The sequence below is a fragment of the Eleutherodactylus coqui genome, chromosome 1 (assembly GCF_035609145.1).
Source record: "Eleutherodactylus coqui strain aEleCoq1 chromosome 1, aEleCoq1.hap1, whole genome shotgun sequence".
Taxonomy (NCBI): Eukaryota; Metazoa; Chordata; class Amphibia; order Anura; family Eleutherodactylidae; genus Eleutherodactylus; species Eleutherodactylus coqui.
The window spans coordinates 387,846,774-387,865,658 of NC_089837.1; the positions used below are offsets into that span (position 1 = coordinate 387,846,774).

The 18,885-nt window shown below is 46.6% G+C and overlaps 1 protein-coding gene across 1 annotated transcript in view; it reads left to right on the forward strand.

Annotated features, from left to right (window-relative positions):
* ADPRHL1 (ADP-ribosylhydrolase like 1) overlaps positions 1 to 18,885 on the forward strand; it is a 60,442-nt gene that overhangs the window by 41,089 nt on the left and 468 nt on the right. The window contains exons 5-6 of the mRNA XM_066579675.1: positions 1,728 to 1,855; positions 15,574 to 15,706. Coding sequence (XP_066435772.1) covers positions 1,728 to 1,855; positions 15,574 to 15,706 — 261 coding nt within the window. The remainder of the gene's footprint in view (positions 1 to 1,727; positions 1,856 to 15,573; positions 15,707 to 18,885) is intronic.

Consider the following 18,885-nt stretch of genomic DNA (forward strand, 5'->3'; position numbering starts at 1 on the left):
TGGTGGCAGTGGCTTGCTGCTCCTCTCACAAACGGCGGCAGCCAACAGAATATAAAATATATATAAAGTCTTACTATGGCGTTTAAGGATTTCCCGCCAGTCGGGTAGGGTATGGTGGTAAAAGGGTAATTGATGAGTTTGTGATACCAGCCCATATACAAGCCTAAACCTGTTCTGGGCAAAATAGTAAAGAACGGAAATATTAAAATAAAATGGGAGATGTAGTCTCTTTCCCTGGAGGGTGGTATAGTACTTCAGTGCTGATGGTAAATTGGTGAGAAGGGATCTCCAGGAGGTTAAGTGAAATCGTATAACAAATAAACAGTGGGTAGGGCTTCAATACATAAAATTCATACAGTTGGCATTACTTCTCTTTGGAGGTAGATAATATAGGTAAGTACAGGAACCACATCTGTACACATTACTCCATGACAAGGTGAGTACAGGAACTACATCTGTATGCTTTACGAAGGCCAGTACAGGAACACACATCTGTACACATTACTTTGCCCTTCCGCTTTGCTCTCTGGTTTTGTATATATAGCTCTCCTTTTCTTCCTCTCTTTTCTAGTCTCTTTTGCCTATCAATTCTTCTCTCGCTATTCTTTTTATATAAAATATCTTTCTTGAGTTCTTTCTCCTCTACACAATCCTCCTTTTGTACTCACACCTTCTCCTTCTCACCGCACAGTTTTCTCTCTCCTCCTCTGCTCTTGTATTTCCTTCCACTCTCTTCAACTCCCAACTCCAACTCCCAACTCTGCTCTGACAGAAATCAAACCACCAACCCTTGCGGATAGCTGATCCTCCAATCACAGGCTTTGCCATCTCCTGACTGCTCTGCCTACCAATCCCTGGACTCTTGTCGGGTGGTGGAGTGTTCAATAGAAATAGAACAACTGCCAATTAGATACAAGGATGATTATCAGGCAGATTCTTCAGTTAGTTACCAACAGGAATTAAACCTTTTTAAAGACATATACACATATTTAAAAGTGACCACATTTACTTTTGTAGTGCCCAACTCTGGGCCACTACGCGTTATCACCTTGTGAAACAGTTAGCTTTCACTTTTAATAATCGGAATACCCCTTTAAAGGGACAGGAGATGGAATTTTTGTGCTGTGATGTCCTATGGCCAACATGTCAGCCCTTCTGCTGTCTACACTAACTAGACTGGTATCTCATTATATAAGAAAATTAGAAACTTCCCAATAATGCAACTGCCTAATATAATAAATAAGTTTCTCCTCCTTTTTCTTGATAATTGTTCTGAAGCAGGAAACATATGTAATATAGTTGGTAATTAGAGATGAGCGAGCGTACTCGGAAAAGCACTACTCGCTCGAGTAATGTGCTTTATCTGAGTGTCGCTGTGCTCGGGTCTGAAGATTCGGGTGCCGCTGCGGCTGACAGGTGAGTCGCAGCGGGGAGCAGGGGAGAGCGGGCGGGAGAGAGGGAGAGAAAGATCTCCCCTCCGTTCCTCCCAGCTCTCCCCTGCAGCTCCCCGCTCCATGCCGGCACCTGAATCTTCAGACCCGAGCACAGCAATACTCGGATAAAGCAAATTACTCGAGCGAGTAGTGCTTTTCCGAGTACGCTCGCTCATCTCTATTGGTAATCCTTCTTGCCTCTTCATCCAGAACTGTTCATATCTATTATGAAAACTACCATAGCATTAATTAGTCCTCCAATCACATTTATATAATTGATTCTCTCTTCTATAGAATACCAAGAGCATTGGTTCTACTTTGAAGCTAAATGGCAATTTTATCTGGAGGAAAGAGAAATAGAAGAAGACAATACAAACAAGCCCAATTTTCCTGATAAGTATGATGCAGATGAGAGAGACAAGGTATGGATATTCATTTCATAATTCATTTGTGACTAGACAAGGAAATCTAATAATCCAAGGGGTACCTCAGATAGGGACATTAGACACCAGATCGCCCCAACTCCATCTAGGAGTTGTTGGAGAACAGCAGTCAGACACACGTGTTGTCACTTCATAAAGCTCTATAGGAATTATATAAAACCCCTTCAACCTTTTAATGCTATATGACATTCACAGAAGAGTGCTAATTATCATTGTGTGACAGATATATAGAGTGCACATCCTAAGGATCTTGGGGATACTCTAATTGTACCCATGAGATAAGTAGAAGGGCAGCTCATTAACACAGCTTTCTGTTGGAAGTGCTCAAACTAGTGTAATTTCTAGTCCCCTTGTAGGGGGGAAAAGGGTAATTAAAGGGGTATTCCAGGACTTTGCAAACTCTAATCTTTTACACAGCTAGCCTTTCATTTACTTTAAATGAGTACCTGTGCCTCAATCAGGGTGCGTCACGTGATCCTTGCTGTCCTGATTTTGAGACTTCCTCTGATGTAATGATTCTGATCGGAAACTCCTGCCTTCCTGTCCTGACCATCTGATGGTTGCAGCCACATGAATATTTATGAACTGGGCGGGTAGTCAGGAGCAGGCACACCTGTAACCTCAGAAGAGGGCACAGTGCATGCTCACTAGAGGCCCATTTACACTGGACGATTATCGCTAAAACTTTACTCATTGGCGATCGTTTTAGCGATAATCGGTGCATGTAAATGGGCGCGGGACACCCGCATTTCGGGCTCTTTTCGCTGATTGTTAAAATCATGGAGAACAAAGGATCTGAGCACAGATAATAGGCTTCATTAACATACATAATTGGCATTTAAGTAGCTGAGAAGCTACTTGAATACCAATTTTTTTTTTTTTTTACTTTGTTTTATTTAACAAAATACAGAATCACGGTACATAGCATATTTGCATGAAGAAAATATTATACATGACATTGATTGTATCTGTACAAATATCGTATATATACGTAAAAGTACATTTAATGCTGAACTGCACCTGTACAAATTGGTCAATAAAAAAAGGGGGAGAAACAATGCTTTTTGTTTTGTTTTGCTTAGTTTCGAGTCAAACAGTTGAACAACAGTAAAAAAGGGGGGAGAGAGTGTCGGAGAGCCCGTGCCGGGCAGCCGCTCAGTACCTGGCAGAAAAATGGGAAATGCATTAAAGATGCGGGTGGGATGTAGGGAGAGATGAGGGAAATATGAGATCCCCAAGAGGGAGGGAAGGGGTGGGAGCCCGGATAGAACTCACAATGATGATAAAGTTTGTCGGTTGATGAGCCAGAGGCCCCAAATCTCCTGAAACCTTCCCGGGCATTCTCTATTCTTATAGATGATTTTTTCATATGGAGTGACATCGTTTATTAGTTTTATCCATTGTGATAATAGGGGTGGGTCTGCAGCCATCCAGTGCAGTACCACCACTTTGCGGGCCAGAAACAGTATTTTCTTGAGGAAGATGCGTGTGTATTTGGGCCATTGATCTTCCGGCAGTAAGCCGAATAGAATTACTTTGGGATCCATTGATATGTTAAATGGAGGTAGTAAAAGTGCGTTTGTAAAGGCTGCAATGTCGGACCAGAAATTGTTTACTGGTGGACAGTCCCAAATTAAGTGCCAGAAGTTCGCCCCAGGTTGATGGCATCTGTGGCATGAATTTGATGGGGCGTTACCCATTTGGTATAGTCGGTTAGGGGTGAGATAAGCTTGATGGATTATATAAAGTTGAATCAATTTATTATTCACGGCGGGCGAGACAGACAAATGGGATTCCATGATGTCTGTCCAATCATCAGTTGTGAGAGAAGGGATGGAGAGCGCCCATTTATTAAAGACTGGAAGTGGGTGGAGGTTTATTTTGGCTGAAAGTAAGTGTGTATAAAGTGCCGAGATCAAGCCCCTGGGTCCTTGGGATTTAAGGATTCCGATGGTAGGGAAGTTGGATATCTGAGTAGAGTTGGGGGGAAACTGGGTGGTCAGTGCGTGCCTAAGTTGAAAAAACCTGAACAGTTGGAGGTGCGGGGATTGTAACAGATCGCGCAGTTGAGTGAATGTAGGGAATACACCGTCCTTGTATATATCTTTGAGTGAGGTGACCCCCAAATTCCTCCAGTATTGGGGGTCTGGGACTGTCTGCAGAGCCGTCAGGCCTGGGTTATCCCAGAGAGGAAGATCGGATACTGTATCGTCAAACCTCTGGATAGATTTTGTCTCTCTCCACACACTCAGCGCCAATCTGTGGAGTGGTAATAAATCTGAGGGGTTTGAACATTCGGGGAACTCCAAGTACACCAACAGATTGTTGCCTTTCACTTGATGTTCCAGGTATTGATCTGTGATGGGTTTTACTGTGTTTTGGAACCATGGACGAATATTGCGGAGTTGACCAGCTAGATAATATAATCTGAGGTCTGGGAGGGACATACCCGCCTGATTTTTGGGTCTCTGTAATGACATTAAACTTAGTTTGGGTCTCGATGAGCCCCATATAAATGAGGAGATGTGGGAGTTTAGGGATTGGAAATACCGTTTGGGGACGATCATAGGCATGTGCTGTAGTATATATAAACATTTCGGTTGTATAGCCATTTTGACTAGGTTTATGCGACCTGCAACTGATAGGGGCAACTTGGACCATTGTTTAAGTTTGTGTCTTATGGTCTCAAATAGAGGGTTAATATTTTCTTCTAGGGCTCTATTGTGGTTTCGGGTTATGTTTATCCCTAGGTATTTGAACGTTGATACCACCGCCAGGCCATATCTAGCTACTGAGGGGTCTGTCACAGGGTTATGGTCCATGTATAGGATCGTGGATTTGGACCAATTTACTTGTAGGCCTGAGTACTGGGCAAATTTATCAATGTGTTGTAGGGCCTGGGGGAAGGAGGTTTCTGGATTTGACAAGAACAGGATCGTATCATCCGCGTAAAGGCCCACCTTGCTCTCCAGGCCTCCCCACTTGATTCCGGTTACGGCCGGAGTGGCTCTCAAACGGATCGCCAGCGCCTCTATGGCTATGGCGAATAAAGCCGGGGATAGTGGGCAGCCCTGGCGGGTGCCCCTGGTCAATGAGAAGTCGGCTGATGGAATACCGTTTACAGTTACATTGGCGCTTGGGGATTTGTATATTATTTTGATCCAGTGTATGAACTGGGGACCAAAACCGAAGCGAAGAAGGCATACCTCTAGAAAGCTCCACTCCAGGGAGTCGAAGGCTTTCATCATGTCCAGTGATGCGAGGGCCCAGGGCATATTAAATTTGGTACCAATCTGAATGGCGGTTTGGACTTTTCTTATATTGATCGTTGTGGATTTCCCTGGCATGAAGCCGGTCTGGTCTGGATGTATAATAGAAAGGATGACTTGGTTTAATCTGGTTGCTAGGACTTTGGTTAGGATTTTGTAGTCTGCGTTGACTAGCGAAATGGGTCGATAGGAGCTACAGTCCAACGGGTTTTTATTGGGCTTTAGTAAGACGATTATGGTGGCTTTATAAAATGAGGGGGGAAGGGAGTTACCTATTTGGGCTTGAAGTAGTGTTTCGTGCAGTAGTGGGGTGAGGTGTTCACTATATTTTTGGTATACTTCAATGGGGAGGCCATCTGGGCCTGGGGATTTATTCAATGCCATATCTTGGATGGTTTGCTGAACCTCCTCTAGGGAAATAGGGGCTTCTAGAAGCGCTATCTGTTCGGCCTCGAGTGTTGGGAATATCAGATCCTGGAGGTAGTTGAGGGTGTCTGAAGTGGTTTTGTTAGTAGAGGAGCTGTAGAGATTGGCATAGAATTCTCTAAATCGTTCTGTGATGGACTGGGCATCGGTGAGCGTCTCGCCTTGTGTGTTTTGAATTTTGAGGATAGTATTAGAGTGGCTCTCCCGCCTGATGAGATTAGCCAGAAGATGGCTGGATTGGTTCCCCAGTTCGAAGTAATATTGTTTGGTGAAGAATAATTTACGTTTGGTTTTTTCATGGATTTGGATTTTATGCAGGCGGGACATGCCGAGCCATGCCACTTTGTTGGAGTCTGTAGGGTCGGAGATGTATAGTTTTTCCGCCTCCGTAGCCCGGGCCTCAATGTCGCGGTCAGACTGGGATGTGGATTTTTTAATGTGAGTGATGGTGGATTTAAGACAGCCTCTGAGGTAAGCCTTGAGGGTATCCCATTTCAGGGCATAGTGGGTGTTGTTGTTGTGGACGTCTAGAAAGGTTGATATGTGGGCGGGTGTTTGGTCGTCGGTATCAATAAGTTTAAGCCAGAATGGATGTATTTTCCAGTTGGGGATGATTTTATTTTGGGGGAATTTTAAGGTTAATAGAATCGGGCAATGGTCCGAGACGCCCCGTGGGCAGTGTGTTATATTGGAGAGATAGATTGCTAGAGATGGGGAGCCGAATATGTAGTCGATTCTGGACAGGGTGTTATGTCCCTGGGAATGGCAGGTGTATTCCTGGGTAGTGGGGTGACTGATGCGCCAGAAATCCACCCATCCTACGCTGTCAGTAAGCTGTTGCAGAGAGGATTTAGCAGTGGTAGGGGCTGTGGATGGTGTATGGAACCTATCTATATTTAGATCCATTACTTGGTTAAAGTCCCCCATACAGATGACGCTTGCTAGGGGATATTGGTGGGCAAACGCGATGGCCGCTTGTACGGGATATTGGTTGTTATGGGGTGGGTTGTATATACATAAGATGGTATAGGGTTTAGAGTCTATTTCAGCATATGTAAAAATGAACCTCCCTTCAGGGTCTCTACGGGTGATAATTGGGTTCCATCTTACTGCTTTGTGAATAAGGAGTGAAACTCCCCTGGAGGAGGAGGTGTGATAGGAGTGGCTTACCCATTGGACCCACGGTTTTTTGAGTAGTTCGGCCTTTTCTGAGGTGAGGTGAGTTTCCTGTAAACATACAATGTGAGGATTAAATTGTTTGATGCATGAAAACACAGCCTTGCGCTTGGCGGTGGTACCCAAACCTCTCACATTCCAACTAAAACATGTTAACGCCATTTAAGTGGTAAAAAGACCCGGTAGTTCACGGGTAGGGCGTTTAAGAGCGGCGGCAATTTGCGTGTATTAATGGGATAGTAGCACCGGCACGGACTCTCCGGGGATTTAACAAGAACTGAACTATAATCACATAAACAGTCAACATGTAACATTCCGTTTAACAATTATAACGGAAATGTCAAGAGGAAATCTTAAAGTTACGCTCTATCAAGAGAGTAACGGTTGTTGCCAATAGGGGAAATTCCTGTGGCCTTAAGGGAAGTGGTGGCCTCGACTGAGACTAGTAGGTTTTGTGTCTTGAGGTCCCAATGAGGGGCTTATTGAATATTAATTGCCCATTGTTCCCAGTAGGCCAGGGGAATTACAGAGTAACATTACAAATAAGATTTAGAATATAGCTACGGCGTGTTCAGGATCCAGCGTCCTCGGATGGTGTAGGATGCATCTGGAGCCATTCCATGGCTTCGGCTGGTGATTGCATGAAGAGGGCTTTCCCGTCCGCTACAATGCGCAGGCGGGCTGGGTAGGCCATGGAGTAAGGGATATTCCTGTCCTTGAATTTTTTCTTGACCTCTATGAAGGTGGCTCTCTGCTTCTGTAAATCCGCGGAAAAATCAGGAAAAATGGAGATCAGCGAATTGTTGTATTTAAGTGGGCCTTTAAGTCTGGCTTGACGCAGTGCGGTGTCACAGTCTCTGCAATTTAGAATCCTTGCCAGAAAGGGGCGCGGGGGGGCACCCGGGGGTGGAGGTCTAGTCGGGACACGATGGGCTCTCTCTACGGTGAAGGAGGCTGAGAAAATGTCGTTCCCCAGTATAGACTTTAGCCAGTTCTCCGTGAAAGACTCCGGATGGGAGCCTTCTGCTCGCTCCGGCAAGCCGATTATCCGTAGGTTGTTACGGCGGAGGCGATTTTCCAAGTCATCCATCTTGGACTGGCAAAATTCTGATTGTTTGGTAACTTTGTGTATTGCTGCCGGGAGTGGTTTCAGGGAGTCTTCAATACTGGAAACGCGGTCTTCCATCTCACTCATTCTGCCTCGCATGTTTTGTAAGTCCTGTCTTAGCAGGGAGACATCTGCTTTGATTTCGTCTATTTTGCCCGTGAGGGAGGATTTGCAGATATTAATGGCTTCAAGAAGTTGCCGCATAGTGGGTTCCGGGTCTGTCTCGCTCTCTCTCGCCTGGGTGGTACGTGCAGGCCGTGGTGTGTGTTCAGGTGTCTCTGTCCTAGAGAATTCTTTAAGTTTTTCGGCCGCAGTGCCACCCTTGGCTCGGGTACTCATGTTGAACAAATATTAAGCGGGGAGGATGATTGGAGCTGTCGGAGTATATCTCCGCGATGTTATTGAGAGAGAATGTATAAAGCTGAAGAAAGGCCCTGCTCGTGTTGTTAGTGGAGCTGGGTGTCTTGAAGCGCTCAGCGGTGTTAGCTGGACACAACCGGCCGTTGGGAATGTGGGCCCTTGAACGTTATGTAAGGGCCTGGACTGCAGACCAGTCGGTCTAGCAGGAGATGGTACTTGGAGAAGGCGTGAGGACTAGGCCTCAGGGATTTAATGTGGGTCCTGTAGTGGCTCCTGGGGAATAGCCCTTGGGTCCCAAACAGATAGATGATTTAATGGGCTTGTTGTTTCGGCTGCCTTCACATGCGCCGCTTGTCGGAGGTTATCCCGGGTGCACGGGTTTGTGAGGGGTTGCGGTGCTGTCTCTATTTTCCTTTATGGAGTGTCCTGCTAAGGGCCTTATCTGGGGGTGCTCCCAGTATTGGGCGACCCCCTCCTCAGGCGCAGCTTATGGGATGTCAATCTCCCGGGCAGTGACCCCCCCCCTGACTTTACTCACAGTTCGTGGTCCCTCAGAGCAGGGGCCCAGCGGTGGATGAGCTCCGCCACGGATCTTATATGTCGGCGGGCAGGCCGGTACAATGCAGCAGCGCTGCAGCCCCGGTCGGAGTGCCGCCGCTCTAAAGGGTCCCGTCCGGCAGGAGAAGGCGGCCAGCCCGTGACGCGCTCAGGGCCTGCAGGGAGCGGGTTCGTCCAGGGCTCCGTTAGCGGGACGCTGCAGGAGGATCTCAGCAGCAGGCCAGTAGGTCTCGGGCGCCTCCGCTGAAGTGTCTTGGCGGTGACCGGGAGATGGCCCCTCCGGGGGGCGCGTGTGTCTGCACCGCTCGCGGGAGGGGGGGGGGGCCGAGCGATGTGATGCAGCGCGGCCACTTGCGCCGCCGATGGTCCCGAGCCGCTGCACCGCTGGCTTCAGGTGCCGGGAGCCGGTCCCTCTGGTGTGTCGGGGCTAAATACGCCCGGAGGTTCTGTCGCGCGGCGCCGCCGGGTCGCGGCCGAGAATGCCAGCAGGGCGCTGGCAGGTGGTCACCTCGCGCTCCGTCCCGAGTCTCCCGCCGTCCAGCGGGAACCCAGAGGCGCCGCTGTTTCTTGTTCCGTTGCTGCAGCAGGGTAAGTAGGTCCCGTCGGTGCCTCCGGGAGGTAAGTGGAGTACTTTAGGCCAGGATCGTTACAGGATAATAAAAATCCCCTGGGGAGCTACACCTAAGTGCGACCGGCCATCTTGGTCGCAGGCCACGCCCCCCACCAATTATTTTTTAAGCAAAATAATCGCTCAAAGCTGTTGCTGAAACTGTCGTTTGAGTGATCTTTGAGTGATTTTCTGCTCGTGTAAATGGGCCTTAACTCAGCCCAGCTCTGCTGCTTTTTCTGGCTGTTACTGCTCTGATTGCTGTCTTGTGTTGGGTTGTAGAATGTTATCTATTCATAGATAGGAGCTCACAGTTTATTCTTGGACCACATGTATAACAGTAAATGAGCAATAAAGGTTACATCTCTGGGTGGTACAGTATACATCTTATTCCATTTTTACTTACTGGAAAAAAAGGATATGGAAGGTAAAGGTGTGTATTGCTGTGTATGGGTGTTGTTGAGCTGACATCATGTATATGTGTCTGTGTAATATGGGAATGGCTGGATAGTATAGTGGCTAAAAATGCTGCCTTTAAAATGGGAGACTGGGATACAAATCCTGGCTGATGCCGGCCTTAGGGTGCGTTCACACGAGCGTGTTTTTGTGCGTACCTAGGTGTGGACATAAGTCCGCACCTAGGTACGAGCAAAAACACGCGTGAACACAGCTGCGTGCTTGTTGTCAATGGAGTCGCGGCTGCCAGCGGCTTCATTGAAAACAATGCTCTGCCGGCCCTCTGCATTCGTTTTCAGGGAAGAGCTTTACATATAAGTTCTTCCCTGAAAAAGAAACATTTTAGTGCAAAAAAAAACTTACCTCTCCGCCGCTGCCGTGACCCCCAAGGGCATGAAGAACACATCATGCGGCAGATGTTTCCTTCACCCCCGCTAGTTAACAGAATTCCCTGCTGGTATATCTGCCACATCTGTGGCAGATGCAGCAAAAGTAATTCTTCAATTCTCAAGCGCAGCTGTCACACATGACAGCCGTTCCCTGAAAAGCCATTTTAAAAAGTGTATAAAAAAAAAAAATACTCACATCCCTTCAGCTGCCGGGGCTCAGCCGCGACTTCTGGCGCTGTCCCTGGCTCTGTAGTTATGAGCTATCAGCAGCTGGGGCTTTAAAATCCCCACCCGCTGGTAGCTCTGATTGTGATTGGCTGAAGCACTTCTGCTGATAGCTCCAAACAGCACTGCAGAGCCGGGGACAGCGGCAGAAGTTGCCGCTGAGCCCCGGCACCAGTCAATGGCTTTTCAGGGAAGGGCTTCATAAGCTCTTCCCTGAAAAGCCTGTTAAATAGTGTCCAGAAAAAAATACTCACCTGCCGGGGCTCAGCTGCAGCTTCTGCTGCTATCCCCGGCTCTGTAGTTCTGAACTATCAGCAGCCGGGGATTTAAAATCCCCGCCTGCTGGTAGCTCTGATTGTGATTGGCTGAAGCACTTCAGCCAATCACAATCAGAGCTACTAGCAGGTGGAGATTTTAAATCCCCGGCTGCTGATAGCTCAAAACAGCAGTGCAGAGTCGGGGACAGCGGCAGAAGTTGCCGCTGAGCCCTGGCAGCCGTCAATGGCTTTTCAGGGAAGGGCTTCATAAGCTCTTCCCTGAAAAGCCTTTTAAATAGTGTTAAAAAAAAAAAATACTCACCTGCCGGGGCTCAGCTTCAGCTTCTGCAGCTGTCCTCGGCTCTGTAGTTCTGAACTATCAGCAGCCGGGGATTTAAAATCCCCGCCTGCTGGTAGCTCTGATTGTGATTGGCTGAAGCACTTCAGCCAATCACAATCAGAGCTACTAGCAGGTGGAGATTTTAAATCCCCGGCTGCTGATAGCTCAAAACAGCAGTGCAGAGTCGGGGACAGCGGCAGAAGTTGCCGCTGAGCCCTGGCAGCCGTCAATGGCTTTTCAGGGAAGGGCTTCATAAGCTCTTCCCTGAAAAGCCTTTTAAATAGTGTTAAAAAAAAAAAATACTCACCTGCCGGGGCTCAGCTTCAGCTTCTGCAGCTGTCCCCGACTCTGTAGTTCTGAACTATCAGCAGCTGGGGATTTAAAATCCCCGCCTGCTTGTATCTCTGATTGTGATTGGCTGAAGCACTTCAGCCAATCACAATCAGAGCTACTAGCAGGTTGGGATTTTAAATCCCCGGCTGCTGATAGCTCAAAACAGCAGTGCAGAGCCGGGGGCAGCGACAGAAGTCGCCGCTGAGCCCCGGCAGCTGTCAATGGCTTTTCAGGGAAGGGCTTCACAAGCCCTTCCCTGAAAAGCCTTTTAATATGGTGTGACAAAAAAAAAATCTATGCTTACCTGCCGGGGCTCAGCGGCGACTTCTGCCGCTATCCCCGACTCTGTAGTACTGAGCTATCAGCAGCCAGGGATTTAAAATCCCCACCTGCTGGTAGCTCTGATTGTAATTGGCTGAGCAGTTCAGCCAATCACAATCAGAGCTTCCAGCAGGTGGGGATTATAGCTCAGCAGCGCTATAGAGCCGGGGACAGCGGCAGAAGTCGCCGCTGAGCCCTGGCAGCCGTCAACGGCTTTTCAGGGAAGGGCTTCATAAGCCCTTCTTTGACAAGCCTTTTAAAATAGTGAAAAAAATAATAATAAAAATTACTCACCTGCCGGGGCTCAGCCGCGACTTCTGCAGCTGTCCCCAGCTCTGTGGTTCAGAGCTATCAGCAGCCGGGGATTTAAAATCCCCACCTGCTGGTAGCTCTAATTGTGATTGGCTGAGTGCTTCAGCCAATCACAATCCGAGCTACCAGCAGGCGGGGATTTTAAATCCCCGGCTGCTGATAGCTCAACAGAGCTACAGAGCCAGGGACAGGTGCAGAAGTCGCTGCTGAGCCCCGGCAGCTGACAATGGCTTTTCAGGGAAGTGCTTCGTAAACCCTTCCCTGAAAAGCCCTTTAAAATAGTGTCCAAAAAAAAAAATTATACTCACCTGCCGGGGCTCAGCCTCGACTTTTGCCGCTATCCCCGACTCTGTAGCTCTCAGCTATCAGCAGCCAGGGATTTAAAATCCCCACCTGGTGATAGCTCCAATTGTGATTGGCTGAGCACTTCAGCCAATCACAATCAGAGCTACTAGCAGGTGGGGATTTTAAATCCCCGGCTGCTGATAGCTCAAAACAGCAGTGTAGAGCCAGGGACAGCGGCAGAAGTTGACCCGCAGCGTTTTACCAATACAGCCATAGACATGAGAGTTTAGTGATATTGTATGCACGTTTATTTGGTCCAAAAACAGTAGTTAATTCTATAAGGAGGTGAAGGGGGTGATGTTTCAGTTTGTCTCTGAAAATGAAGATGAACTGACAGATAAAATTAGTTGTAGAAGGAGAAAAAGACTGCAACTGTTAAAACTATCAAAGTGCAGTTGAGTGCAGCCACAATATTTGACCATATGATGATTCACTTTACACTAGGACTGTTCTCTTGTAGAAAGTAGAGAACAGTTACAGCTATAACAGGTGACAGTGATACAGACTCTTTCCTCTTAGGGCACCTGCACACGAGTGGAAATTCCACGGCGGGATTTCCGCCGCTGAAAGCCTGCATAGGATTGCGTTAACAAACGCAATCCTATGCAGACGGCCGCAGTTTGGCCGCGCGAAATCTCGTGCGGCAAACAAACCGCAGCATGTTCTATTTCTGTGCGGGGCTCTGAGAGCCCTGCACAGAAGCGTCATTCACCCGCCGCAGGCTCCGGTCTGCGCATGCGCTGGCTGCCAGGCAAGCCGGCACATCAAACAGCCGAAGCCGCAGGCACGGGTTAGTACGCGCTGGTCCCTGCAGGCGCTCGGGTCTGGTCCCGCGGTGAGATTCTCGCCGTCGGGTCCGGCCAGCCCGTCTGCAGGCAGCCTTAGTCAGCCGAAACAATGATAGCAGTTAAATGATCATCATTGGTTTAGTGGCATTTAGTATTCATAAGCTGTGGGTGGGAGGAAGATATGGAGTGAACAGGCAGAGATGCAAACCAGAGCATTCTGGGAGATGTAGGAGGACTATGAATAGGAAGTACTGAGTTAAACCACAACAGATTCTGCAAAATGAAGAGGAGAGCAGAAAAAGCAAAGGAAAGGTAATGGATGGATTACAGTAAGATGAGTTATGACTATTTTGGAATTTGACTTTGGTGTCAGAATACCTCTTTTAGAACAGTAATATTATATATAATAGATTTATCCTCCCTCCCTCACAAAAAAGTAAAACAGATAAAAACATTTTATTTTTTGAAAATTCTGAAATAAAATCGATAATATGGTACTGTTGCAGCGTCCGAGGAGCGGGCCCCAGGAGACAGCAGGGTAGAGTTTGGGCCCTGTCGCAGTGGCTCTAGCGACTCCCACCCAGAGGGTAACCGGTGACACGTCCAAGGGGCTGAGGGCAGGTTATTAAAACAGGGAAACCCAGTGATGGATTCCCTCAGACCTTTTTGTCACGCGTGACGCCACTGTTCCATCCTCTGCATTGAATCCAGTTGTTGGCAATAAAGAGTCCACACACAGGGATTTAACTTTCTGAGCCAAACTGGGAACGGTCGGTGAAGCTCATTTACTTGAAGCAACTTAATTACAATCCAAAAAGCAGTAAAACAGTGTAAAATACAAGACGGTGTGACAGGGAGGATTCACGTGTGGACAGGAGAAACCACAGTCCTGTTATCTATGGGTCCTGATCCTGGCAACACTCTTTCTTCTCTTCAACTCTCTACCGGTCAACACTCACATTTAGGGAAAGGTGCCCTGCATGGCAGCTCTTAATTCTCTCGCTCTCTCTCTCCATGTCCAAGGGCGACACTGACATCTCCTGGGTGAAGTCGGCCCAGGGTAGACTTCGGTTATCTCTCAGCCTCTTCCATTCTGGGCCACACAGGGCTGAAGGTGCCTGTGTAGCTCCTTTGCAGAACTCCCAACACTCCTCTCTCTTGCAAACCCAGAACAGAACTCACTTGCACACACCTTGCAATCACATATATATCGCATGGTCAGGTGACCACCAACTCACAACATAAAATGATACTTTTCCAGACAGAACATCTCACATACCAGACAGTTAACTCTTTCAGTGCTGCAGCTCTGCCATACACATCAATCATGCAACACAGGAGACACTGACATGACAGTGGACAAACGCATACACACACATTGTTCTGGGCCACTACACTGTCACAGTTATAACAACCCTTCTAAAAAAAGATTACATGTTATTTAAACTAAATTGCATGCGGCCTAATAATGGAAATTAAAAACAATGATGGAATTGCTGTTTTTCACTTCATTTTCCACTTAAAATAGATCATAAAAGTCAAAGAAGAAAATTCTATGCATCCAAAAATGGTTCCAAAAAACTAAAAGTTCCCACAAAAAAGCCCTTCTTGGTTACATCAATGGAAAAAGAAAAGTTATGAGTCTCGCGATGTGGCAACAAAACACGTTTTTATTCAGCAAAAGTTCTGAAACATAAACATAAATTTGACAACACTAATCGTATCAACCCATAGAATAAATTAACATATTATTTATACTGCAAGGAACATAGCATCAAAAATGTCCCGCAAAACAAACAAGCCATCATACAGTTTCATCGATCGGAAAACATTTACGGCTTTTTGTCAACAATTGCTAAATTGTGCAGGCCTAAAATAGACTGCATCCTTAAGGGGTTAATGAAATATAAAATGGATTGTGCTAAAATGCACAACTCCTTTTGAGAATGCAAGATTTGGAGCTATGAGATTCCTGTGCCCTGCATCCTGGCAAACAGCTGATATTGCCATGTAAAGCCAAACCCAGCTGTCATAGCAAGGAAACTGTAGTATTACAGGATGGCCATACACTCACATGAATGGCCATCTTGCAATATGGCCATTCATGTGAGTGTACTTGCAAGATGGTAGAAAGTCCACCAGGACGGAAGACGCTCGTCTTGTACAGCAATTCTTTCTGGGAGATAGAAGGGGTCCAAAGCAGGAGAACCCACTTTATGAAATTTATATGCCCTAAAACGGCACCTGAACAATTGGTGCCATCTTGGCACAACCCTTTAAATTAATTCAAGATGATTTATTAACAGTCATCAGTTGTAGCATGTGTTCAGACTTTTAAATAATGCTTATTTCATGAAGGGTTATTATTCCTTCTTGATATTCCAACCAAGTTGAGGAATCTAACATGTACTAACATTTAATATATAGACATATAAGAAATGGAGCTCAGAGGGCCGCGGGGGAAGAAGAGGACATGATGCACCAATGATTGCATATGATGCCCTATTAGGCGCTGGTGAGGACTGGAAAGAGCTCTGCAGTCGAGCCATGTTCCATGGAGGTAAGTGATGGTTTAGAAAAATCACAGTATATTTCACAGCATATGAATAAATGAACAAATGTATGCTTTACGCCTCGTTCACACCAGCGCTGTTTTCACGCATTATAGCCACATGGAAAAAAAAAGCTTCTAAATGAACCAATGGTTTACTATAGAAGTGTTCACATGAAGGAATTTCAGACGCGCAAAAAGCTTGCACCAATCAAAGATAGGAAATGGACTGGAAACTTGCATCTAAGGTCTGTGGTGCGAGAAAAGATAGGACCTGACCCATCTTTGGTGCGTGCTTTCCATAGACTCCTGTGGGAGCTAGATTACACGCACCTCCGATCATGTGAACGGAATAATTAAAATAGCTGGAATTCACCCGTTTATGCAATCTTGAGTACAGTATAGCCATAATTTCACGTGCCTATACTGCGCTAAAAGCACGCTCGTGTGAACGAGCCCTTATACTGTATATCTAATGCCGAAAAATATGCTGCCTCCTTTGCACAAAAACTGTTCAGCAAAACATGTCGGTGCTTCTGATTGCAACATATTCCAGCCTTTTTACAGGGAATGTTGAAAATGAAAGAAATGATTAGTTGCTATAGGCAACCAAGATGAAGCAGAACAGTTTTATTCATACTTGCACAATTTTAAGGAGAGTCATCAGGAAGATGAGAAAATGGAAGTACAAAACAGCCCACTATGAGCGCTGCACAACATTTTTGACCCTATAGCCAACTCATTATATAGAACAGGCTCTCAAGCTACAGAGTTTGAATCACAAAAATGCAAACCCCCTAAAGTAATGCAGACTGTAGTCAAGATCCCCATAAGCTAATACAGACCGCAACCTCTACATAAATACAGATGGCACACCAGACCTCCGTAAATTAGTTCACTCCATAGAGCTGTACCTAAATAAATAAATACGGACCCCAGAAATAAATATAGACTTCTTCAGTCCCCAGAAATAAATACAGACCTCTAAATACGATTCCTCCAGACCTCCTAAATAAATAGTTGTACATGGCATACATAGGCACCAGACTAGATGCAGTCTTGGTACAAACCCTAGACCATACTCCCTTAATACACACTCCAAAATACCCCCCACCCTTTATACAGACTCTTACACTGTGAGCCTTAATGGGGACAACAAGTGAGGCACAGTGCTGTGGAATCTGTTTCTGCTATATAAGGCCTTAGTCAGACGGGCGTTTTTCGCGCGATTTGCGCATGCGCATGCGTCCAGCGATTTTATAAAACCATTGCTTTGCAATGGTATCGGACACATGAGCGCTTTTTATGCGCTCGTCCGATAAATTATAGAACAGAAATCGCAGATCGCACCTATCTGCGATCTACGATTCCTGTTCTCTTCTCTATATGCGCTCAATGGGGCCGGCGGCAGCAGCGCCGACCCCATTGAGAACATATAGAAGACAAATCCTTCTTCTCTGCCACAGCTGTAACAGCTGTGGCAGAGAAGAACGATGTTTGCCCATTGAATTCAATGGAGCCGGCAATACAGCCGACTCCATTGAAAGCAATGGGCTGCCGGCGTGCGCGGGATGAATTGTCGGGAAGGGCTTAAATATATAAGCCCTTCCCTGCAATTCATCCAGAAAAGTGTTAAAATAAAAAATATATATATACTTACCTGCTCCCGGCAGCCGGAGTTCCGTGCGGCCGGCCTGCAGTGGGTGTGAAGGGGGTGTGAGTCAGACCTGCCCCCTGATTGGCTGAGCCAATCAGGGGGCAGGTCTGACTCACACCCCCTTCACACCCACTGCAGGCCGGCCGCACGGAACTCCGGCTGCCGGGAGCAGGTGAGTATATATATTTTTTTTATTTTAACACTTTTCTGGATGAATTGCAGGGAAGGGCTTATATATTTAAGCCCTTCCCGACAATTCATCCCACACTCGCCCGCAGCATTGCATTGCTTTCAATGGAGCGGGCTGTATTGCCAGCTCCATTGAATGCAATGCGCTGGACAGCTCCGGCCCGTTTTTAATGAAGCGCGGCTAGGAGCAGATTTTCGGGCGATTTTCGGGCACCGGTCACGCGATTTGCGGATGCGCATCCGTCATGCGATCCGCAAATCGCACGAAAAAACACCCGTCTGACTAAGGCCTAAATGTGTAAAAGCAATAAATACAGACTCTAGCCCCTTCCCTAATACAGATTCCATGCTATCCCCCTATTAAATACGGCTTCCACAGCAGAAAAATCTGCAGAAAATTCACACAAAAAAATCAGCAGATTTCACCCCTTCAGTTGAAGAGGCGATATCTGTTGCAAATCCACACCAATATATGTGTCAAAGTCCACAAAAATAGTGCAGATTTTGAAATGGCTTTGTTGTGGATTATTTACACTGCAGGAAATCCACCTCGTGTAAACATGCCCTAATGGTGGGCCGCTATTCATGACCAGTATTTTGTACTTCCTCCCTAAGCTAAAATTTACCAGGCAGACCCTGTGGTGTGCACTAGTACAGCTGCAACTCGTCTCTGTTGCCTGAAGGAATGCCCCAACACCGTTTTTTTTTTACTATGACGAGGAAATGGGCACCCAAACAATTTTGCACAGGGCACCATCTAACCTAAGGCCGACCCTGATACAGCTACTCACCTCTCCCATTTTCTGCACAATTTCTTGCCTGCAGATGCCTGCCGCAGGTAACATCCTGACACCAGAGCCAGTGTAAAGGTATTGTCTGCAATAGGCATCCAGGATTAAGAGAAATACAGGAATGGGGAGAGGTGAATATAATTTAAAGACATGGTGTCCGGGAAATTTGCCCTGACTTTGCAACATTTTCTGGGAGAGTTGACAGATATGCTTTTACTTTATATGCATGAGACCTATGGTCGTTGTCTTGGGTTGTCTTGTCTTAAATGGATTGTCCAGTTGTAAAATATTGATCGCCTATCCTTGGGATAAGTCATCAATAGTAGATCTGCTGATATGCCCAGGACCTCCACCAATGCGCTTCTACAGTGAGCTGAATTATACAGGAAGCAGCAACTCCATTCCCACCATAGTGGCCAAGGTGGAGACACTACTATTCATGACCTATCCAAAGGATAGGCCATCAATGGTTTACAACCAGCCAACTCCTTTAATACAATAGTTTTTATTACTCTAGTTGATCCCAGTTAGTTCCATCCTTTTTGTACAAT